Below are 13,886 nucleotides of genomic sequence, written 5' to 3' on the forward strand. Positions count from 1 at the left end.
ATTAATAAGTGCCCAAAAATTTCTCAAAAAATGAGAAAATGTTTAGATAATGGTGTTTTTTTCGGGGGGGGGAGGTATTCTGCACTAGGTTGCGAAATAAAGTGCTGTTCTGGGACGACTGCGAAATGTTCTCGGTTGTCGTAAGTTAAACTCCTCGGGGATGCATTTATATAGGCAAGCTATTAGCCAATAATGATTTGATAGCAAGAGTAGCACAATTACTTTCCACCCAGTATTTTTCATTGTATGCTGCCCACAAATACGACAGAACTGAATATTTGAGATGAACATAAAAGGTTAAGAACCTTAACCAGCCAAACTTAAAACAGCTGGCTATTTACAAGCGCGGCTGAGGAGACGAACTCTGGACAACCCGATGATAACAAATCCAGTTAGTGGCCAGGGCGGGCATTGAGCTCAGGGCCTTCGGATTGCAGATGATTCTAGTTCCAGAGCTGGGCTAACAGCTCAGCCGAGCTGCCTTCTTGTCGAAATTTCCGACCAGGAGGAATTCTTACTTGTTATGTGTATAGGCCCATTGCAAAACTTGGTCACGTGCTTGAATACCACTTAGCAACGATTCGCTGAATGGCATGCCATCCAAACCTTCATTCGGTTCACAAAGTGTTGAGTGAGGTTAAGCGAATGATTCCTAGTTTAATTATTCTGTTGAAAACTAACCGAAATGACTGGACTAAAAGACCTTAAAGACCTTTGAATTAACCCAGGATGCCCGAATGCACTCAAAGCTTTGTGATCTGAATGGACGCTGGATGGGTTGCCAGCGAGTAGTTGCTAATTGATATCTGAGCACGTGATTAAGTACCCTGCGAGCAGAGGCCCTTCGATCTTCCTAGATAAGTCAGGAAGAGGAAGGGGCCTTCCTCTTCCCGACTTATCGAGGAAGATCGAAGGGCAGGGTAGTGATTAAGTTCTGCAAACGCCTAATTCCGATCAGTTGCCTCTGTCCTTATTTGTTGGCCAAGATATCAACTTTGAGGTTAACCAAAAACTGTGTTACCCCTATAAAATAGTTTTTTAAAAGGGTAAGACAGAGGGGTTGCTGGAACGATTATAGTAGAATATATAACAAAGAACAACGCAAGTATTCTCTTCATTTGTAGGAGTCGTCCATACCACTGGCTGTTGAGAGATCAACTGGCTTGGTTGACAGTAAAAGCTCCTCATACAAATCTCTGATGGTCACCTCTTCTGTGTTGTTACTAGTGTTTATTGTGATTGGCGCGATATGGGAATTGGCAAAAAAGTTAAAAACGCGACGAATGGTTCTTATAGAGGGTAAGTCGGTGAAGGAAACGTCCGTTTGAATCGTACGTACCAATCAGGTTAGAGACGCCTTCATCAACATCATCACTGATCCTGATTTGACCCTTTCGATGGGGATGTTAACTCACACATTCGGCCCGACATCGCATTTGCAAGATCCTCCCTGTAATGTTAAGATCATGACTTCGTTGACTTCGTCCGATTTAATTAAAACCAGATTTTCGGAATCGGAAGTAGGAGCCGAAGGACAAGCTCACAATATACTCGTCCTACGTTTTATGAATGGTGTTTGCTATCATTGTTAAGCTAAGCTACCGCCCCTTCTGCAGTCTCTTTTCCTGTAGCTGACATAGTACAAATGACGTCAATTGTACTTAATACCTATCCAAAACAGCAAAAATATCAACTTTTGATATAGTAAGTTTGTTTCTATTTATACTCAGCAACATTCGAAATTTTATGTATTAATATTCGTATATATTTCGTTAAATGGTAATTATGACGACAATAAGAATTTACCGGTTCTTGTTTTTGTTTGGTTTCCTAGGTGATTTAAGGCACAACACAAGAAAGGAAATGAATCAAGCTGTAGAAGATTTTGCGGCTAAAATAACATCGACAGTGGAGAATCTTAAAGCCAGACATTCGACAGAACGACTCCAGTTCCTTGAAAAAATGAAAATAGCTATGAAATACCTCGAATAATTTGACCATAGGTTTGCTTTATCTTGCGCAGCTAAAGATCTTTGGCTGTAAGTGTTTTTACCACTGACGCATTCGGGTAAAATAGAGCGTTTTCACTTACGTGACTCGCTATCAAGGGCAGATTTTTGGGTGGGCCGAGGGGGCCCCGGACCCCCTTTTGTGGTTTATTAAATATTTTAGCATTACATGTTCAATATGGAATCCAGGCATTTGCTAAATTTAAGCGTCCAGAATTCACTAGATTGCATGTCAGAGAACTTCAATCTAAAAAATTTTCCCGGGGAAGCATGCGTTCGCCTAGAAAAGTGCGCAGTTCGCGGTCGCATCGTTCTAAAACACAAATTATTTTCCAGTCACTACAGTTGGATCCCTCGTAAGCGAACGCGACCAATTTTTTGCATTGCAGTTTTGAAATTTTCCATTATTTTTACCTTCTTGTAAGCGACCACTTGGTACATGTTTTGTTCTCCATGGTCGGTGAATGCCCTGAACTACACAGAGTTTGCGAAGGACTATCAGTGTCAACATGAAACTACACGTATTGTAACTCAGAATAGCATGGTCAGCCATTAATCCTCTTTCAAAGTGTTGATATGTTCAAACCTCTTCTAAGAAGAAACCCCCTGTAGATCAATTCTAGACCATCTCCTGTAAGCAACCACTAAATTAATCTTTGTTCGCATTTTTGTTGGTCGCTTTGTGAAAGTACTCTATGTTATGAATCCCCAGCTTTCCTGACATTAAAATATACAAATGGTTGCAGCATTCACATTCCTATATTACCATATATTTACCTCAAAATGCCAATTCAACGGCGGTCACTTTAAACATTCGTTCTCGTTGGTTGTTAACGATTGGTACAATTAATGTAAAATAGACCTCATTTATGATAAAACTGTAAAACAAGATCTGTGAATAAAGACCTGAGTTATCAATTTCTAAACAATTGAAACTCCAGTAAGCCCCCAATCAGAACCAACAGTCCCCCTCCCCCCCAAAACTAGAGAGTCCCCGGGGGGAGAGGGGAAAAATCGATCAAGAAAATAAGATAGCTGGAGTATTCGGTTGCCATTTGCTTTTCCCTCAGCTCTAGCTTGTAGTCATTAAAAAAAACGGGTACAGGTTACGTAAGAGTGAAAAATAAATTATCTTTCCCCTTCAAAGTTATGATAGTTGTGGAGCTGCGTTTCATCTCACTGCCATAACTTGCTTGTAAGCCGCTATCAGGGTTTTATTTCCAATGTCGAGTAATTTTTCCGTGCAAACGCGCGTAAATGAAATAGAAGCAATGTATGAAGGCCTTGCGTAAACGTAAAAGTCGAGCGAGGTTCAACTTTTACGTTTACGCGTGGCCTTTGTTACATAGCCTCTATTTCATTTACGAGCGTAAAATTTACATGTGCACGTTCGCACGGAAAAATTACCTGACAGTGGAAATCAACCCTTAGCCGTAGAACAAACCACACTAAAGCTGGTGCAAAGAAGATTTTTAGTTACAACGCTATATTTTCCTGTTAGATTACCAACAATCTCGTAATACTGTTTTCTTCAGGGATCATGTTCAAAAATAAAGTTCGTTGATATTTGCAGCGTATACAAATAGCTAGTTGACACGAGCGCGTCGAGATCTGTACGCGCGCGTGGTTAAAGATCACCGAGTACAAGTGCTTGAAAAATTGCGGTTGATCCTGGGCGAGTACAGTGTTTTGAAGATGTGCCTCGACTCGTGGCATTGTCGGAAGTCTTTTTGGACTAGTCCTGAAGTTCACATCACAACATGGACGCCCGCAGCGGAGGTGAGTAAGTAGAAAGTGCTTTTGAGACTGTTTATTTTTGAGGAAGTAAAAAGGGAAATTATGCGAGCTGTGTTCAGTGCTTTAAATATCATGAAACTCTCAAAATGAAAATTACCCCAGAAAGTGCGCTAGAACAATCTAACAAAAACTAAAGACCGTTTTAACTCACGTCGCCAGCCTAGCTATGGAACTTTGTTGCGACAAAAGAAATCGTTTATATAAGTAAATAAAATAAATCGCAAAGCGGTCTGGTTTGGAAAAGCAGCACGGCCGCCGTTTTATGGTTTTGAACAACAACATGGCGGCGGAAGTGACGTCATGAGAAAAGGATCTATACAACCTTTTAAAAGTACTGTACGGTATGAGTTCAGCATCGTCAAGGAAAGGTATGTCTTAAGTCCCGGCCTTTGGAAACTTCTGTTTGCTAAATCTCGATAACGGACAAAATCGTTGTTTTCAAATGGGTTTACGAATGATGTCGTTTTGTGATGACGAAAACAAAAGATTCGCGCGCGCAGCATTCTAAATTCCATAATTGACGTACTAATAATTGTGACGTAGACAATGGAAACTTTAAACTTTCCTACCAATTAGCAAGATGGTTTTCGCATCTTTTTGGGTTGGCTATATCGCAGCCAACAGGCTGTGGAATTTTTGCTTTCGTGCAAGGGTGCCTACAGCACTTAAAGTGATACCTCAACAAAGGTAGTTTTGAATTTTTATTGTATATTTCAGCGAAAGAAAAGTACGTTCGTGCGCAACATACGAGATTAAGTTCAAACACCAAAGTGAAGTGAAGTCCAGTCAAATTGAAGTCTTTCTCCTCTTTGCTATTTAGTTTAAAAGTGGACTTAGATAAATTTTTAATTATAGTACGCTTGTTGATAAACACCTGAAAGGCCTTTTCGTGTTGATTAGCTTTATGATCTTTTCTGAGACGCACTTGGGGAAAAACTTTTTGACAGTCGATTGGCATGATAACGAGAAAGGAACGTGAACGAGCTTCCCAGAATGCAAGTTTTTTACTTGAATTTTACAGGGGAACCAATATTCAGAAATCTATTATACTGTTTTCTTTTATAGTTAGTACAGTTAAGGAGTTTATAATTGCTATTAAGCTTATGGGATGGGTTTTCTCTTTTTCGCGCTTTTGTTTTTTTTTTTTGTTAAGGACAGCACGCGTTAAAAAAATGTAACACTTTGAAAAAAATGTAATTACAGTTCTAAGTGTTTTTGTTGGTTGCCCGACAAATTGCAAAACTGAACAAAAATAGTAAAATTTCAGCAACAAAGTTCTTCCTAACGGCATTTAAAGATTCCTTTTCTCGATAAAGCTTCAATCACTAAAATAGTATCGAAAGTTAGAATGTTATTACGGACGTTTATGACTGTGTAAAAATACTCTTTTATTTCTTTTTTTTTTTAGGATCAAGAATAGTAATCTTAATATAAGTCGGAAGACAGATCAAGCACAACAGACGGTAATAAAAATGTTTTAATGTAAAAATATAGATAGATTTACAGTCTACCTTTATATAACTACCGTCTCTGCTGTGTATATGCGAAAAACCTCTTTCCTAAAGGCGGCGTTACACTTGTCCAGTGGACGAGTGTAACGTGCAAGGAGACAGGATGATTGGCTCGAAAAAAGGATTGTCCTCTCAGTTCTCTCTTTGTTGCTATTAGCAGTAAAAGGGTCCTGTTGCCACTAAGTGAAGGTAACGTCGCAACTAATTTAATAAAGCGGTACCACAGGTAAGTAGGAAAGTAATTGAGGGCTAATAATTTGCACCTTACGACATAAATCAAGTACAATGCAATCAATTGCTTAAAATGTCAAAGGGTAAAGGGCCGCTACTTAAAAATAAGTAGCTTTAACTAGTCATCTGTTCAAATCTACTTAAAGCATAGCCCGAATGAAAAATCCTAATTATGCTGACAGTTTCGATGACTGGCGGCAATCTTTATTAAAACTAAAAACGTCACAGGTGTCACAGGCACGGATCCACACCGGTTTCCACCGTTTTACGGAAATCGGTCAGGTTTGTCATAATAAATATATTTTTAATAATAATAGAAGAACTTTCCAAGTTGAAATCTGGAAAATGGTCTGTACAAATGTTTTCTTTTTCCAGTTATCGGGCATTAGACAGAAACCGGGGAAAGGGAACTTCAGGGAATTAAAACCCGAAAAAATTCCCAGGGGTGCATCCGGGCTCCTCTAGAAGCTTGCTCCCTCGGCCCCTTGTTTAGGAAATCGGTCAGTATTTATCCTAGATCCGCGTCTGTGTCAGTAGCCCTAAATAGGCTTCTGAAGGTGAAGGTGCAAAGTCAATCTGTCGAGTCCACCCCTCCTCCATGGCTGAGGGTGGAAATCATTTGCGTCCACATAGGAGCTGGTATGCTCCCTTATCCCTAGCCATGGTAGGAGTTTCCGTCCTTTAAATACGTATGCTTTCGTTAATCTATCTCAACAACAACACCAATATTTTATTTCCCTTATTTTTTTACAAGAGTTCTCTTGAAGTTTTCGCTTTCCTACTCAACCATTTTGGACTATGCTTTAAGAACATTTGAATAGATATTTGAAATTTCTAGCCTAATGAATTTCTTCAAGAGTAAACTAGTCATCATCTTGGCACAATTGTTCAGAAGGTGGATAACGCTATCCAGTGGATAAATCTCTATCCAGTGGATAGTGCAATCGGTTTTCCTAATACTTATCCGCTGGATAGTGATTTATCCGATGGATAGCGCTATCCGATGTTTGAACAACCGGGGCCTGACGGACAACCCTGAGGCCAGTAGCCTCCCCTATCCCCTCAGACCCCCTCCCTTCATATATCAGTGCACTGTTTTACGGGTACTAAATACTACTAAAAGCTACATGGAAGTGAAATACGTCGAAAAAAGATATTTGAGGTCACACCTGAGAATCGAACTCGGGACCATTCTTTCACGGGTCAATCCTTGTTTTCAAAGAAAAATCAGCACTCTCCGCTTTGCAACTTACGTGACTCTTCGCTTTTAAATTCACAGCTTCCTATCCAAGCATCTGCAAGCAGTGTTACTATCAACACTGACAGGTTGGCGCCAGAGTGTGACGCTGTTTTTAAGGCGTGCACCGATGTGGAAACCTTCCAGGCTTGTGCGCTTCATGTTTCTAACTCAGAAGGAGTCTTGGCTATTGGAGACAATTTATCCGAGGCTCAGATAGTCCAGAAGACTGTCAATGAGTTAATTGATAATGTGATTGCGGCCGTTGAAGAAAAGGTTCCAGTCGTCAAAGAAATTTTGCATGACATCCATCTGGAAGGTGACAAGCTTAACGACAAAGCGCACGAGTGTATGTTAGAGTGGGATAATGATAGTTCAATTAATCCAGAAGCTGCATCCGAGGCAGAGATAATCCAGGAGGTTGTCAATGAGTTAACTGATAATGTGACTGCGACCGTTGAAGTAAAGGCTCCAGTCGTCAGAGAAACTTCAAATGCCCTCCATCTTGAAGGTGACAAGTTAAACGGCACAACGCTCGAGTTTATGTTAGAGTGGGATAATGATAGTGCAATTAATCCAGAAGCTGCATCCGAGGCAGAGATCATCCAGGAGATTGTCAATGAGTTAATTGATAATGTGACTGCGACCGTTGAGGTAAAGGCTCCAGTCGTCAGAGAAACTTTGAATGCCCTCTACCTTGAAGGTGACAAGTTAAACGGCACAGCGCACGAGTGCATGTTAGAGTGGGATAATGTACGTGCAATTAATTACCCAAAAGCTGCATCAGAGGCAGAGATAATCCAGGAGATTGTCAATGAGTTAATTGATAATGTGACTGCGACCGTTGAGGCAAAAGCTCCAGTCGTCAAAGAAACTTTGAATGCCCTCCACCTTCAGGGTGACAAGTTTAACGCCACAACGCTAGATTTCAAGTTAGAGTGGGATGATCAAAGTGCAATTAATTATCCAGAAGCTGCATCCGAGGCAGAGATCATCCAGGATGTTGTCAATGAGTTAGTTGATGTGACTGCGACCGTTGAGGCGAAGGTTCCAATCGTCAGAGAAACTTCAAATGCCTTCCATCTTGAAGGTGACAAGTTTAACGGCACAACGCTCGCGTTCATGGTAGAGTGCGATAATGATAGTGCAATTAATCCAGAAGCTGCATCCGAGGCAGAGATAATCCAGGAGATTGTCAATGAGTTAATTGATGATGTGACTGCGACCGTTGAGGTAAAGGCTCCAGTCGTCAAACAAACTTTGAATGTCCTCCACCTTCAAGGTGACAAGTTTAACGCCACAACGCTAGATTTCAAGTTAGAGTGGGATGATGAAAGTGCAATTAATTATCCAGAAGCTGCATCCGAGGCAGAGATCGTCCAGGATGTTGTCAATGAGTTAGTTGATGTGACTGCGACCGTTGAGGCGAAGGCTCCAATCGTCAGAGAAACTTCAAATGCCCTCCATCTTGAAGGTGACAAGTTTAACGGCACAACGCTCGCGTTCATGGTAGAGTGCGATAATGATAGTGCAATTAATCCAGAAGCTGCATCCGAGGCAGAGATAATCCAGGAGGTTGTCAATGAGTTAATTGATGATGTGACTGCGACCGTTGAGGTAAAGGCTCCAGTCGTCAGAGAAGCTTTGAATGTCCTCCACCTTGAAGGTGACAAGTTAAACGGCACAGCGCAAGAGTGCATGTTAGAGTGGGATAATGAAAATGGAATTAATTATCCAAAAGATGCATCCGAGGCAGAGATCATCCAGGAGATTGTCAATGAGTTAATTGATAATGTGACTGCGACCGTTGAAGTAAAGGCTCCAGTCGTCAGAGAAACTTTGAATGCTCTCCATTTTGAAGGTGACAAGTTAAACGGCACAGCGCACGAGTGCATGTTAGAGTTGGATAATGAAAGTGCAATTAATAATCCAAAAGCTATATCCGAGGAAGAGATCATCCAGGAGATTGTCAATGAGTTAATTGATAATGTGACTGCGACCGTTGAGGCAAAAGCTGTAGTCGTCAGAGAAACTTTGAATGCCCTCCACCTTGAAGGTGACAAGTTTAACGCCACAACGCTAGAGTTCATGTTAGAGTGGGATGATGAAGGTGCAAATCAAGCAGAAAATGCATCCGATGCACAGATAGCACAGGGAGTGATCAATAGTTTAGTTGATAATGTGGTTAAGCTCGAGACTCATGGGGTTCCAGTCGTGCTCAAAAGCTTTAATGAAAACTTGAATGACCTCTCCGTTGAAGACGACAAACTCAACGGCACAGCTCACGAGTGCACATTAGAATGGGAAACCGTCGGTGTTTTTGAACCACAAACTTCATCCGAGGCTGAAAGTGTTAATGCAGTCACTGACAGCAATTATCAAGAAAAAGTTGTTTCTTGTGTTGCACATGAATTTGGTGCAGCAGAAGTGAAAAACAGCGCTGTTTGTAAATCGTTTCCTGACTTTGCCATCGAGTTGGAAAGTGTAGGTGGGGTCACTGAGATACTCTTAGAAGAAGAAGTCGTTAACGTTACAGCTCAAGATTTGACGGCAGATGTAAGAACCAGCAGTGTTAGTGAACTGGAAAGCATCACTAAGGCGGAGGACATTGCTTCCGCAGCAGAAACAATCCAGGCCGTCCTGTCGGAATCAAATGATGTGATCGAACTCGAGTCTGACAATACAGTGGTGTTTGAATGCGTCAATGAAACCTTGAATGATATCCCCGCTGAAGTTGACAAGCCAAGCAGTGTAGTTCATGAGTTCACTTTAGAATGGGAAGACGTAAGTGCCCTTAAACCCGAGAGAGCAGAGAAGTTTCAGAGTGTGACCGAAGGAACTGAAACTTTCGAAACAGAAGAAGTTTTCTCTGACGTTGAACATGAATTCAGCCCAGCAGAAGTGAAATCCAGAATTGTTAGTGGATTGCACGCACCCGAACTTGCTTTTGATTCACAAAGTGAATCGGCAACCGCCGACATTCCTCTCGAGTTGAGTCATTTCGCAAAAATCACTCACGAGTCAGTTCCAGCAAAAAAGGATTGTGCGTTTTTCAGCGATGGTTCAAATCAGATGGAGAATGGTAAGGATGACTCCACAATCTATGATGATGAAGTTCAAGCTGCAGAAGTAAAAACAGACAACATCATCTTAAACGAAAGTTCGTTGGAATTAAAAAGTGTAAGTGAGATCGTTCAATTTCCTTTAAGAATAAAGACTGTGACTCATCAACTCACTCCTGAATTGCAACTTGTCAGTTTATGATTAAGAGATCATTTGATGGCAACGAGATCACTTGTGGCAAAAGTAGTTGACACACTTGCAATTGCCATGTGTCTAAAACGGGTGCTTTTATCAGCAATTTCATTCATTCATTATTTCATTCTATTTAAACGCCGTAAATCCCCCTACCCCCGAATCCATGTTGTTTGAAGTAAAAGAAAGACTTGAGGGTCTAAAATGCAACATTTATTTTGGGGGAGCGGGTACACAGGGGGGGAGAGGATAGGTATGTCCACTATGCAAAAAGGGGCCATTTCATAGAAGTGTCTCAACAAATGTTCCTTATTGTGGCTTGAAGTCCGAAAAAATAAATACAACTAAACATGCTCCAGTTCATGTCAGGTCATGTTTGAAAATCATTGGAACGAATACTTTGTTTCAATATGTATGTGTTTTTTTTTTTTCGTCAGGTTGATTATGCAGCTGAATGCTCGGATTTTAAAGATCATTTTATTGGAAACAAGACTTTGTGCAACACAGATTTCGAACAAACTGGGTAAGACTTTCCTTCAACAGAATGAGAAGGGAAAGTGAACGATCTCTTCATCCTTGACGGTATTTACCTAGACACAATACAAGAATAAAATCGAAAACCGAATCTGTTAAATTTGATACTAGTAGTAATCAAAGATTATTGTGTGTCGCCTTAGGGAATTACCCTTACACTTAGCTGGGTTGTGTAAAGGACGATTTAGACGCTACAATTTTTGCTTACGACTATCGTGCGCGACTTGCATACGTCGTGACTTTCAACCATCCACAACGCGTGCAATTTATACCTACGACATCCACAATGTGCCGTACGAGTGTCGTGGGTCTAATTTATACGACACGATCTGTCGTGAAGTCGCGTGCTAGTTGCGCGCGAAAGTCGTAAGCAAAAATCTTGCCGTCTAAATCGGCCTTGAGAAACCCGGGGGGACTCCCTTATATAAGCCATGTAGGTATGTGCCGCCCCAAAAGGTAGGGTTTTTGCGCCGTTTCGGTCTCAAAACGGGAATAGATTTTGCTCATTTTGTCTGGAATCGGATATGGTTTCGAGGAAACTATGGAAGAGTATGAACGTATTTATCGTTTCAATTTCGAATGAATCAGAAACAAAGGGTAATATGCAAATTCGAAATGGATTTTAAGAAATCTTTTTGTTTGAACTCTAGTCTAAAAATGATAACTTAATTTCTACGTATACCAAGTTTGAAAATGGGTGTGGAATATAACATTTTTTTAGTCTGAATTAGGGACAGGATTTGGAGAACTACCAAAAATTACCGTCAATACCCGCTTCCCCCGGATAAGAATAAACTAAAAATAGTCAATAGTTTCTTGACCAGGCTTTGATGTACGGAATATTTAGAAAAGAAAGAGATTTTATTTGATACGAAAAAAGTAATACGAAATATTTAAGAAAGAAAAGTTTAGCTCGCCTTGTAGTTTTCGAAGCGAAAGTCACAACGCAAACCCACCGAAACACGCAGGGCACGATGGTATTGGGTAATTACCTGACGTGCACAATTGGTTATAAACCGACAACCTCTTTTCCCGATTTCTCGCACTAAGAAATATGCACAGACTGCCCACGAAATCAAGGAACACCCAACGACTCGAGTAAGAGTATTTGGTGTACTAAAATCGTGTTGCGACCAACTGGAACGTGTTGGTTATCGTTGCATGTTGTCTTTCTTTTTTATTTCAGCATCACAGCAAACGTTTCATAGAAACATGTTTTAAAAAAAGCTAAAGCCAAGGAATTTATTCCCGCGGGGTCATCTCAAGCAACTGGTGGATTTGAAACAGAACTTCTTTAGAGATTATGTCTCGACTGATTCGCCAGTTGCTTGAGATTTCAGCAGACTTGAACTTGGGTATATATTACTGTAGTTGATACTCGTTACAATTTATTGTACTAGAATCTTGTTGGGACAACCTGAAACGTGTTTGTTATCGTTGCTTCGTGTCTTTTTCTTAAATGCCAGCAAACGTTAAATACAAACATGTTTTAAAACTGCTAAAACCCACGGTGCCCACGGTGTCATTTCAAGCAACTGGTGGATTTAAAACGGAACTTTTGTTTGAAATTCGTCAGTTGCTTGAGATTTCAGTAGACAGGAGCTTGGGTACATATACTACTGTGGTTGATAATCTTTAGTATTAAGTGTACTAAAATCTTGTTGTGACAAACTGGAGCGTGTTGGTTATCGTTTTGAATCGTTGAAAATTGGCTTTTTAACCCTTTGATATTGTTTTCAGTATCATTGCAAACACTGAATACAAACATGTTTTAAATGCCAAGAAACTGAGAAATTTATCTCCACGGCGTTATTTCGTGCTACTGGTGGATTAGAAACATGTTACCTTCTGTTTTAAATCCCTCACTTGCTTGAGATTTCAGCAAACTGCAGCTTGGGTATATACCTGTAGTTGCACAACTAATAAAAACCCGATCCTTTTAATTTGGACTTTGAAGCGAAATGCCTTTAGACAAAAAATGCCTCTTAGCGAACTAAAACGTGTTGATTACCGTCGACGTTTCTTTTTTAGATTTCAGCATTTCTGCACAAGCTGACTGCCCACATTTTTTAAACGCTGAAGCCGAGGAATTTATTCCTTCCTTTCGAGCATCTAAAGGATTTGAAACAAATGGTTCCAGCGGCTAAACGTTATAATTCACTTGTATTGCGGGCATTGAACTTGAACGTTAACAATTTTTGAGAAATTACCGAAGCTCTTTGCGTTGAGGACGAATTTTGTCAGGGAATTATGATATCATATTAGCCTACCGACGTGCTCCTAGGATGAATATGCGCCTGGGGAATGAAACGCGTTCGCCAGCTTCGCACTAATATGTTTGCATGTAAACCCAACAAAAAACAGTTCCGCCTTCAAGGATCGTTCTACTTCCATGTAATCAGCCCCAACTCGTATCTCACTGAAAAGCACTGTACCTTAACTCAATTCTAAAAGTTATCCTGATAGCAAAGCTTGCCAAGTGTTACACTAGCTCAACTCCAACAAAATGGTTCAGAGTCCTAATAATCCAAACGTAGATAAGTCTGTTCAGTCTCTGGTGTACTTTCCAGGCATGCAAGCATAGACAGAAGAGTCCCACATGGCTCAATTTTAGGTCCTCTTCTCTTTTTACACGTGCCTGTGACCATTTAAATCATGAAGAATGAAAGGGACAGGCGATCCGTTTAAGTTGACATTACTTGATCTAAAATGTTCTTGTGTGTCTTGCCTTTTCTTGCCCGTGACAGGATTCTAGACAAACTAAAACGTGTTGATTATCGTCCCTGTTGACTTTTTTATATTTCAGCACTGTCGAACGAGCTGGATGCCAACATTTTTTAAACACTCAAGCCGAAGAGTTTATACCTTCTTTACGAGCATTGGATGGATTTAAAACAAATGATTGTAACAGACTTGAGCTTGGGTATGCATTAAGGTAGGTGGACACATAAAGGGCGATTATCATTCTTGAGAACTAAACGAGGCATGGACTCGATTACCAGCCCCTGTTAGGGAAATGAGCCCGCGCTCCTCAACTGAACAGACGGCTGGACGCACGAATTTGTTATTGTCAATTACCATCAATCAGATGGTTATCTGCTCTAATCGAGCAGGCAGCGTAAATTTCTTTTTCCTGGAGCAGATTTCAAACAGCGGGTGCAAAAGTGTTGTTTGATGTCGTGCGTGATTGTGTTTTAGAGCGCTTTAAGCTTAAAAACCTATTTACATTTACATTAGCTTGGAGAAGCTGGCAATGATAGGAATGTTTTTGAAATTCAACCAACCGGAACTATGATTGTTGACAGCTGACGT

General features: G+C 40.6%; 1 protein-coding gene across 1 annotated transcript in view; it reads left to right on the forward strand.

The window, feature by feature from the left end:
* LOC140925080 (uncharacterized) overlaps positions 1-2,105 on the forward strand; it is a 36,979-nt gene extending 34,874 nt beyond the window's left edge. The window contains exons 27-28 of the mRNA XM_073375032.1: positions 1,125-1,299; positions 1,835-2,105. Of these exons, the coding sequence (XP_073231133.1) occupies positions 1,125-1,299; positions 1,835-1,992 (333 nt within the window). The 3' untranslated portion in view covers positions 1,993-2,105. The remainder of the gene's footprint in view (positions 1-1,124; positions 1,300-1,834) is intronic.
* The last annotated feature ends 11,781 nt before the right edge of the window (positions 2,106-13,886 follow it).

The sequence above is a fragment of the Porites lutea genome, chromosome 14 (assembly GCF_958299795.1).
Source record: "Porites lutea chromosome 14, jaPorLute2.1, whole genome shotgun sequence".
Classification (NCBI taxonomy): Eukaryota; Metazoa; Cnidaria; class Anthozoa; order Scleractinia; family Poritidae; genus Porites; species Porites lutea.